Genomic DNA, 11,324 nt, shown 5'->3' on the forward strand with positions numbered 1-11,324 from the left:
AACAGCTGTTATTACATGCTATATTAATGAACTCTTTAATGGATTTGCCTCAGACCAACTATTCCTCCTTACTCCTTATTCAGACTTAAAGTTGTTCTGTGAAAGCTGCTTTTTTTCTTCAGAGCTGGACACACTGTTCCTGACAAATGCTCAGTTTCTTAATGTTTCTTAATGTTTCTTAAAGTCTCTTTCTTTAAATATATACAGAAATTCTGAGGTCAGATTCGGTCATGTCAGCTAATTAAAAACTGGAGAAAATCAATGAATGTGGGTGTTTATGCTTGCACGAGAGTCGCTGAGGCTAACCCCCATGCATTAACTAAATTTACTGGACTTCCATCTGTGGTAATTTATTGTTGTCAATATGTCATTGTTGCACTGGACAGGCATATCGACATGCCCATCACACAGCGACTTTGGTTCACCAGTAGGTCTGCTTTTTTCGGCTGGATTTTCTGTGTTACAACATTTCCCTTTAACAAATGTTTAGGGCATTGTCAAATCAAATAATTACATTTTATGCCATATAATATGGCCGAAACAGATACTGAAACTGAAAGAGCTGAATTCAGCTGAAACTGACCTCAGGCCACTGGGCTTTATATCCTGTTAGATGTTTTATACTCCCAGTAGAGCCACCCTTCTGCGTAACTACACAACTAATCGAAAAAGTTACAGCCATATTTCTGCAGGGTTTTTTTGCGCTTTTTCACAACAGTGTCTGAAGACACTGGAGCAATGTTCTGTGTTTTAAAGACAAGCAAGTGTAGATTCACAGACGATGGGTCAGAACCTTTTCAGCAACGTTGCAAGCATGTGGTCATCCAATGCATTTGCATTCAGTGAAGAAACACACATCAATCTGTCAACAATGCCATGATTTCACGGTCAAAACATCATCACAACGACAGGATGCCATTTACTTGCTTTTTGTTTCATTTTTTGTTTGTTTTTTTTGTCTGATTCAGTGGAAAAGTGCATATGGGCTTCCTCATCCAGTTTCCAGCATAAACAATGAAAAGCAATAATCACACTTTACCCATGTGTCACTGTTACAGTAGATATTTAATGAAGCATTTTTGGAATGGGAGCTTTACTTCTTCTTGTTTTCCCCCTACTGTCTTACTCTCTGTATGTCCACCGCGGGGTGCCATACCGCTAGACAACAGGGACAACTCATTCAGCCGCTCGCGCAGCTCCAGCGTGACCAGCATCGATAAGGAAGCACGGGAAGCCATAACGTCGTTCTACTTCTCCCAGACGTACACGCGTAAAATGGACAGCTCAATAAGCCCCGCCCTGTGGGTGGGCACCTCCCTGGGTACAGTCCTTGCTATCTCCCTCAACATACCCCCTCCAGGAGAGCAACGGCTACTGCAGCCCGTCATCGTCTCACCCAGTGGTGAGTTTATTTTTATTTAGAACTTGACTTCTCCTTGTTTTTCAAAGTTCTCTGCCTTCTACAAGAACTGATTTCTATCTCACTTATATTTTGTAAAGAAGATTCTGTCAAACTTCACCTCACTATCAGCACACAGGGAACTATCAGCGGCTAGTTACTAAAAGACAGCGACATTGTGTGGTGTGATAAAATTTTAAAAAAGCAATTACAGTTGGTGGACAAATTACAAATTGGGTAATGATTCCAGTATTGGTTTTTGATCATTGGCGTACTTCTTAGAAATGGATTCAGACTCACTCTTATATCTTCTCCCGGTCTGTTCAGGGACTTTCATTAGACTAAAAGGAAGCATCATCCGGATGGCGTTCCTGGATGGATCAGGCTCACTGCTGCCGCCCGCCTCAGAGCCGTGGTACGAACTGAACGCCGACAGTGAGGAGAAGGAGAGAGTGAGGAGGAGGAGGCCAGTGTCCGTCTCGCCCTCCACCTCGCAAGACCTGAATGAGAGCCAGTATATGGTGGTATGCTCAGAGAAGCAGGCCAAAGTGATTTCGCTACCCTCACAAACCTGCATCTTCAAGCACAACATCACAGAGACATCGTTTGTGCTGCGGGCAGACGTGGTGCACGCGGGCCCAGGCATCTGTGTGGCATGCTTCTGTGCCAACGGACACATCATGACCCTCAGGTAACCTAAGTGTATTCTGCATTCATCTGTATTTTTACCAGTTATACAACTGTTGTTTTTTTTTAACTGTTACCACAATTCCACTGCAATGATCAGTGCTCACAGCTCTCCGAGTTGGACACAAAGATTGTAAAGGTTTACATGTAAAGAAGCAAAGTTATTTATAGAGTTGTATAGAAAATTCTAGCCACTAGAACAGCATCAGTGTGCCTTGGCATAGATTCTGCAAGTCTCTGGAACGGTACTGCAGGGATATTCCCTCATTTAGTGTATTGATAATGGTGGTGGAGAGCACTGTGTAATGTGTCTCTATTGAAAATCAGTAGGTGCAAGCGCGTCCCACCTTCAGACGAGATTCTGACAGTGTGTCCAGCAAATTTTCTGGAATGTAACGAACCCAAAAACTCATCTCATCTCAATAGTAGCTGGTTTTTGTTGTCAATCTAAATAACAGTTTCTCAATTTGGGAAAGACATTGTTGCTTTGAAACATAGTCCGCTTACTTAATCAGTCACGTGAGATCGATGATAGAAAGCTTTCCAGAAAGTTCCACAGGGCATCTGATTCAGGAGTTGAATAAAGTTATTGTAAAGACGGGTTATTTGAGTTACTCTAGAGTTTAGTTCATTTCGAACCAGTCTGGCCATTGTCCTCATCAACTGCCATGTGATTGGCTGATTGGATAAATGGTGTACAGGTGTTCCTATTAAAATGGGCAATAAAATGGAGTGTATATATGGTATTTTGTTGGCGTGTGTGTGTGTCTTGTTGACAAACTAGGAATACTTTATTCCTATAGCTGGTTTTTACTTTTTGCTTCACCAGTAACACTTAATAACAAATAAATCATTTTCCAGAACAAAGCAGGTCTAGTGTACTGATTTTCATTGTGTTGTTTGTCTTACATCAACAGCATGATTATGCTCATGTGAAGGATTGGTGGCAGCCAAATGTTAAAATAGGGTGTGCATGCTTGTATTCTGAAGTATTTTCCTGCTGTTGTCCTGTTTGGCAAAGGCGGTGCCTGCAAAGCTCCAGGGTACTGCAGATGGGAGGAGACATGGCGCATCACGCAGATGCAGACCGTCTGGACTTTGTCTGTCTCCTGATCTCCCAGCAACTCATAAATCTTTAGCAAGGACAGAGAGATCAGGGAGGCATTTGCAGTCTAGTATACTAATTGAGTTCTAGTGTAGTAATTATGAATGTGATTGTGAAGGTCAAGTCTTTAATGACGTCAAAATTGTTGCCCCAAAACCCGACCCCCCCCCCCCCCCCCCCCCCCCCCCCCCCCCCCCAGTCCACCCCCAGTCCACCCCCAGTGTCTGACTAACATCTTCTTAATGTCTGTTCAGAAAGCCTTTATCAGAGCACACATGAATTTAAACTTCAGGAATAATAGATGCCATAAATCAAGTCTAAAGTGCGTGATCCCTGTTCTCTTCTACCTCCAGTTTGCCTGGACTCAGACCATTGCTGGATGTAAACTACCTGCCACTAACAGACATGAGGATAGCCAGGACCTTCTGCTTCACCAACCTGGGCCAGGCCATGTACCTGACCTCCCCTACTGAGATCCAGAGGATAACCTACAGCCAGGACGTCTGCGAGAACCTGCAGGTTTGTAAACATGATGTGTTCCAACGTGCTTCGAGTGGTGATTTCTGAAACGCATTAGAAGGACGAATGAAAAGATTCACGTGTTACGTTTCAGGAGATGCTCGGCGAGCTGTTCACTCCGGTGGAGACGCCAGAGGCTCCAAACAGGGGATTCTTTAAGGGCCTTTTTGGAGGAGGTGCACAGTCACTGGATCGGGAAGAACTCTGTAAGGATGAGAATTGCTTCCCTTTATTCCACATATACACAAATTTATGACTCTGATAAAAACTGGCTACAGGAATGTGTGGATATGGATGTCCATGAAAGGAAGAAAGACATAAAGAAAGTCCTGAGTTCCTTTAAGTAGAAGTATTGTTTATTATTTTTTAAATCATGGGGCCACATGGTGCTTTGAAAATTACCCTGATGATTGCTGATCTTTCACTTTTTCCATATCCTTAGTTGGGGAGTCTGGGGCAGGTAAGGCGTCCCGGAGCCTTGCCCAACACATCCCTGGACCAGGGGGCATTGAGGGCATGAAGGGGGCAGCAGCGGGTATTGTGGGCGACCTGGCCCGCGCAAGGATAGCGCTGGATGAGAGGGGGCATAAACTGAGCGAGGTGGAAGAGCGGACGGCGGCCATGATGGCTAGCGCTGACTCGTTTTCCAAACATGCCCACGAGGTACCAGCCAGATTTTTAGGTTACAGCTTCTTGCTGAAATATGATGGCGTTTCAATCCATTACTACCATATACATGATAATACTATTTACCTTATAATTTACATACTACAGCTTTTTAAGCACAATTTCTATTGCTATTTGTGCAGTGATTCTTACTGCCACTTGCTGTCTCTTTTGTGTCCTGCAGATGATGCTGAAGTGTAAGGACAAGAAATGGTACCAGTTCTGAGCTGCAGATCAGCCCCGAACACAAAGGGACTCAACCAGTTTCCTAGAGAGCATCATCTTTTCTCTCATCCTTCCCTCCCTCTTGTCCTCCATCTCTTTTCTTCTGGACCACTGGGATCCCTGTTTATTTCCTGGCACAATGTTGAATACTGTGTGGACCTCAGTCCTGCTGTTGGAACTGGTGTGTGTGGATGTGTGTGTGAATGTGTGTGTGTGTGTGTGTTAGTTAGATGGACCACATGTCAAAAAATGACAAGACAACCACTACGCCAGTGTCTGCTTTCTTTTATTTTGTCTGTTTATCATTGCCTGCCCCCTTCTGTGGCGAATATCTCAAGAGCCTTGGATTTCCATTTCCTCATATTCATGCTGTTGTTTCTTCACCTCTGTCCTTCTCAGAAGGAAAACCAGAAGCTAAACAATACATTTAAAGGGGAAAAAAAGAAATAAACAGCCATTGTATAAAAAAAAAAAAAAAAGAAAAGAAACATAAAAAAATGAAGGTGGGGAAAATAATATATACATAATTCTATATAAATCTCTATATTAAACTACGTAACTGATCAAAGCCGTATTCATGTGGACTGACAAGTGCAAAACTAGAGGAGCACACATCTGGAGGATGGGAGGGTGGAGGTTAGAGGATTAGCCATTCACAGGAAGTGACATCACTGTCATGGAGGAGATGGACCTAATGACCCTGAGAGTTGGCCTTACTTTCCCTTCTTTTGTCTCTCTTAAGCCATTTTCTCTGATTATTTGTGCTTCTTTAGATCATTTAGATTTTTTTTTAAAAATTTAACAAGAAACAAAAATATCAAATGGTCAAATGTAATCTTCAGTACCTATTTAATTTTTCTTTAATATTGAAAGCTTTTTTTGGATTGATATTTCAATTCATATTTGGGAAATGCTTCATGTTCATAGCAGTACAATAATGCTTTACATTAAAGTACCATCTGTAACGGGTTTATAATTAGTTGAACATTTATCTAGCTATAAACAGTTAAAGAATAAAACGGATTTGTAGAAATTGTGCGTTGACTAATTATATACCTAATCTAATTCTTTTTTCAGATGGTATTTTCATGTGATCTGCTGCCCAGACATCCAGTGCAGAAAGGGCTGATTTGGATTTTTTTTTTTAAAAAAAAGGGCTGGTTTGAGAAATTAAAAGACGGGAAAATTACATTACCAAGTTATATTTGGACGTTTATCATATCCAATTTGGCATCACAGCTTTCCTATATGTAAAATAATCACAACTCTGCTTTTTGAGTGAATAATCCTTTTCAGAAATATTTGCCATGTCCCCAGTCAGTGGGATTATTTTATATATTATTTACATTTTTTTTTCCATAGTTCCAGAGTGTTGAGCTCTGTATATTTTCTTAATCTCGATTTAGTAAGTATTGACCTTTCGTTTGAAAAAGACAAGCACTTAAGCCACAATAAATGCTGAAATAAAGGATAGGGTACTGTAGGTCTGAGTGTTAAGATAAAAAAAATTCTTATACGTTTGACGTCTGGAGGATACAGTCAGTCATGTAAATATATCTACAAACTAAACAAGGCGTACACTTCCTGTTCAGCGTTTGTCTCGAAGCGGAACAGGTTAAGAAGCTGCTGGAATTAAACCAGTGACACAGAAGTAATGTAGTCTGCGGATCCTCCCACTGGACTCGCAATCTATAGTTAGGGTCCCTTTGGGATGGAGACTTGATCTTGTTAATGAAGCCATACCAGCTGTCTCAGTTTGTTCGTGCACAGTTTATTTTTTGTGAGGAGGTATTCATTCAAAAAAAAGGAAAAAAAACAACAACTCAAAAGCAATCTAATCTAATCTAAAACATTGTTACGTTTTCCCTACTCTGTAATTTCTGTATGATTACACAACTTTATTGCGTTTAATTTATTGTGTGCAAGGACATTGCTGCTATATATGTTTGTACATAAGACTTCTTTTCTCTGTCCAGAGCATTACGTCTCCCTCTCGTCTCTCTTCCCTGAGTTTTGCCATTGTGTAAATAAATTAGTCTGACAATCTGGGACCATGAATTGAAGAGCGAGAGCGGACGAATTGGTGTGAAGACAGTTGCCATATGTTGTTAAATGCCAAAGATTTACTTTTTTGGAGTACTTTTATTTCACCAACTCTTACTTCTAGTTGTGCCCGACCTCAGTGGATTTTACGTGTTGTATTAGTGAAGTCTTACCCGTGATTCTTGGTCCTGTGTGGATAAAAATGTTTTCCTCATAAAGAAAACTATTATACAGTATTCGATGCCATGTCAAAATGTTTTTGAATATAAGTTGTTATGGATTCCTTCCACTATTTATTTAGCATCTCTGAGTTAGTTAATGCTTGTAAATCAGGTTTATTTAAGTTTATTGTGTTTTCTGTTAACATGTCCTTGCAAACTAGTTTTTGTAAAATGAGTTTTTATTATTTTTTTTTATGTGTGTGTGTGTTTGCTTTAGAATGAGCTGAACTCAGAATGGTTACTACGCGATCGAGCGACACGTTTTTGTCATTTTACCCTATTTTCTGTTTAGAAGCTGTGCGTTTAGGGAATGGTTTGTTGGGAGTTTGTCATTATCGTTGAACAAGATAGTGTGTGCGTTGTGCACGTCTGTATACATTTCAGACTAAAGCAAATGTTTTAGCACAAACTAACCAAGTCCAGTATGGAAAAAAAAGAGACTAATGACTGATCATGATAGTTGGGGAACCGCTGTGTGTAATCTTCTAACATTATTTAAAGACTTTGCAGAGAACAATTGACCTTTAGAAGAAGCCATGATGGCAGAACCTTGATGTTCCAGGTTCCCACTATCATTGTTAATCAGTAATCAGATCTGTGTTAAAATGTTGAGTAACAGTAAGTGCAGTGTGTGAGCCACTCTCAGGCTGTGTATCCTCTTAAGCCAGTTTTCAGGCTTCACCTCCAGTTTGCTTAGTTTCTGATTCTGTCCGTGTGGATGTTGATCGTTTGCCCTTTGTAATTTTCCAAGAAAGAAAAAAAATCCCTGCTGAAAACAAGATGTCTAATATACTTCCTGTCTTTTTTCCTCATTTTTATTCTTGTTTTGTTAATCATTTCTGCCACCAACTCATTGTATCTTAAAATAGTATACTTCTGTTACGGAGTAGATCTTCTCTCGCGCTCCATCTTCCGTCCTCAGTATCACAGTTATCGGTGGGTTGCAGTATTTTTCTCATTGTAGCCACTTTTCTTGTACAGTTTTATGCAAATTTCACATGGATGTTTGTGAATATCTGCTGCCACAAATGATTTAGAATTTCTGTAGATAGAGATTACTGTGCAATGGAAAATAAAAACGAATTAAACCCATGCTCCGTATGTTGCCGTATATAATAACTAAATTATTAAACCACAGGCGGTTTTATTGAAACGCTTATTCTAATTGGCTAGAACCAAGATGGTGTGAGTATAAAGTACATTTCAGTATGCATCACTGAAATATCCTGTGACATTTTATCATATCCATCAGTTTAATACTGGAGGGAAGCATATCACAATGCTTAATAGCGTAGGCTTGGAATAAATGAATCAATTTATAGGTATTTTACAGTTTTTGCACAAATCCTACCATGGCATAACACCATCTACTGTAAACTCCAGCAAACACAGAAGCAGTGGCTTACATTTCTTGGTAAATAATCGCTGGGGCACTGTAGTCCAGATTCAGAGCTAAATACCATCAAAGTCTGCCCTTTTATCTACCTCGGGAATGTAGCTGTTTATGTTCTACCTCAGGTAGATTAATCTCATGCTTTGGATGATCCATATGAAATCATTAATGGACTTGAAAATTCACATCCAGAGGCTTTCTAATTGTCGGGAAATTCAACAGGGCAAAGATGAGGAAGTTCTTGCTCATATAACACCAACACGTTCATTTCCACGGCACGTGGCTCTCAGAATCGTGGCTGTTGTTATTCTGCACTTGAAGGACAGTTACAAATCCTTCCCCTGACCCAGCATTTGGAAAGGCCAGTCACACCTTCATTCTCCTCCTGCCTGCGTACAAGTACAGACTCAAACTGCAAACAAAATGGTTTTCCCATTTAACCATTCCCATTGTACATCAATAAGTTATTCCAAAAAGCAATGTGCTGTCGTTTTTCCTGGGTCAGTGGTGATGTCTGTGCCAAGCTGAAAGCACAAACTGCAGCTTATGACTCTAGGAACGTGGTGGCCTAGAAGAAGACCAGACATGACCTTCAGAAAGCCATCTGATCAGCCAGAAGAGATTACAGAGACAATATGGAATTCAACTCCCATAGATCAGACCTCAAACCCACACAGACTCAAAGGGAGAGAAAACAGTGATGTAGGTACAGAAGGTCCACTTCACTAGCAGATTAGAATAATTTACAGTCCCCTCTGAAAGCGTTTGAAGACATCTGGGTCTGAGATCTAAAGATGAATATGAGACGATAGATCAGAATTTCAGCTTTCTTTTCCTGATATTTACTGGCATGAGATAATTAAGGCATAAGTCTTTGCATACAAAGGAGCCCACTTATCAGTCTCTTTACACACGATGTTAACTTATCTAGAATGTGATACATCACGTTAGAGTCCTCAGTACAGACCACACTCATTGTTGAGGAAAAATAAACCATTTTTATGAAAGAAAATCAAATGTAAGACAATCTAATAATTCCACACCTGCCTGGAAATCAGAGCGGTGTGGAGTGGTGAGGTTTGGTCTGGAGCAAGGAACTTTCAAAAGTCAGACCTGAGAATGCCATGAGGTGTCTGCCTTAAAGTCTTAAAGTCTTAACACTAATAATGTTAGCAGCCAAGGTACCAATGGGAATTACAGACCTGACAGAAGAGACTATAATCAACTCCCCCCTTTTCCCTCTTTTCCCCAAGGACTTGGGTAAATGATGGCATTATTTTCTTCTGATACTGCTAAAAGTCACACACAAATTGATTGATCAACAGAAATATAGCAATGTATGTAACTATAACCACATTAGTTTGCACTACGGTATCACCATCAATGCTAACGTGTGCTTAAGCCCATATGGAACAGCACAAATGTCAAACCGTAACCAGAAAACAGGTTTCTGAATATTTGAAAACCAAATTGTTGAATATGAATTTGAAAAAAATATATTTTAATATAGATACTTCATTTTTTTGAATTTTAAAATGAATCTCTGAACACACAAATATGAATTTCAAGGAGGTTAATTCCAAATAAATACAGATGTGTGGTTTTCAACCTAATATAGTTCAATTCATATTATGAACTGTCTTTTTTTAAAAAAAAAAAAAAAAAAATCTTCAAATCACTTTTTCCCCCCCACATAACTTCATATAGTTTCCATACAAGACCAGCAAACCACCATAAGAAGCTGTGGTCTAAAGAATATACATTTTGCCTTCACACCAGTGCTTTGTTGCCCCAATTAGACTCAATCAAAACACTAAGTCAGTAGATGCAGAATTTTTTTTTGTTATACAATGTGTCCCAAAAGTTTCCATACATTGGGGAAATTAACACTTTTTACCAATATGTCTTTCATACTTAGTTTATATTATATAATGATTTTCAGATAGTCTTTATGAATGCCTTTGACAAAAGTAGAACGTATTGAAATCATTCTCATGGCTGGATCGGGAAGCTGTCGCAAGGCTGCGATGGACTTTAACAGGAAACATGGCGAGCAGATCACACACACGACACTGCTGCCAAACTTATTACCAAGTTAAAAAAGACTGGAAGTGTTGAGGATCAACTGAGACATGGACGTCCACAAACATCCACTGACGAAGACACAACCGATGTGGTGCTGATGTTCGTCTTCCCCTGTGTATGGAGACTTTTTGGACACCTTGTGCTTGATTTATAACTAACTGTAACTCTGAATAAATGTATATAAATTATACAGTGCATTTTCCAATTTATATCTAAAAGTTCTGATTAAACATAAATCTGAAAATGATTTGAACCAGAGGAAATTATTTCTGCAAGCAGACAAGTTGAAGAGAAGATCTGAACACACAATGTAGAACTAATGCTAATGTCCATTCTGTGTTAAACACATTCCAGTACTACAGCAAGTCTTTTTAATCACTGAATTTAAACGCAAATTTTAAAAGAATGACTGCCTTGCTATCAATACAACTACAATAACTGACACTGAAATAGCAGTAAGCTACTCAGTTAACTTAGCTAGCTGGGTTAGTTTTATCAGCAGACTAGTTACTGTTAGCTCATCTAACTAGTAGGTGGGCTACTTGGTTATCCAGGCTAGCTATTATATCAGAGAACATGAATGTAAAACAATTCTTGTCTTGTCTTAGGGAAACAAGTGTAATATTAAGGAAGCAAAGGATGTGATGCGTGCCAAGATTATCTTTCTTTACCAACTTCCTGTACCAGTAGTGAGGTTTTGGTGTCACTGCTTCATAAATCAAACAGCTTGAAACTTGCAGTTGAGCTTTAATGAAACAAAATTAAGCCTTCTCATGAAAGGCTTCTCCGTCATCTCGACATTGTCTCCCTCTTTATTTCACCGTGATTGCCTTGGAGATTTTTATGAACTGCAGAATTTAAGGACAGAGCTGTAATAAAAAGTATAACACAATGATTTTTATACTACAAGCTTTTTCCCTTAGTACGAGTTTGGACATGTGAGAGACGCAGTAATCAGACAGAAGAGGGAAAAACTCCATC

The 11,324-nt window shown here is 39.6% G+C and overlaps 1 protein-coding gene across 4 annotated transcripts in view; it reads left to right on the forward strand.

Moving 5' to 3' along the window:
• Positions 1 to 7,957, forward strand: part of stxbp5a (syntaxin binding protein 5a (tomosyn)) — a 73,573-nt gene extending 65,616 nt beyond the window's left edge. For 3 of the 4 annotated variants that reach the window (XM_053231763.1, XM_053231764.1, XM_053231765.1), the window contains 6 exons: positions 1,120 to 1,402; positions 1,727 to 2,090; positions 3,545 to 3,710; positions 3,805 to 3,916; positions 4,153 to 4,373; positions 4,561 to 7,957. In XM_053231763.1, coding sequence (XP_053087738.1) covers positions 1,120 to 1,402; positions 1,727 to 2,090; positions 3,545 to 3,710; positions 3,805 to 3,916; positions 4,153 to 4,373; positions 4,561 to 4,602 — 1,188 coding nt within the window. In that variant the 3' untranslated portion in view covers positions 4,603 to 7,957. The remainder of the gene's footprint in view (positions 1 to 1,119; positions 1,403 to 1,726; positions 2,091 to 3,544; positions 3,711 to 3,804; positions 3,917 to 4,152; positions 4,374 to 4,560) is intronic. The other variant, XM_026917586.3, reaches the window with a different exon arrangement.
• The last annotated feature ends 3,367 nt before the right edge of the window (positions 7,958 to 11,324 follow it).

This window comes from Pangasianodon hypophthalmus, chromosome 30, assembly GCF_027358585.1.
Source record: "Pangasianodon hypophthalmus isolate fPanHyp1 chromosome 30, fPanHyp1.pri, whole genome shotgun sequence".
NCBI classification, from domain to species: domain Eukaryota; kingdom Metazoa; phylum Chordata; class Actinopteri; order Siluriformes; family Pangasiidae; genus Pangasianodon; species Pangasianodon hypophthalmus.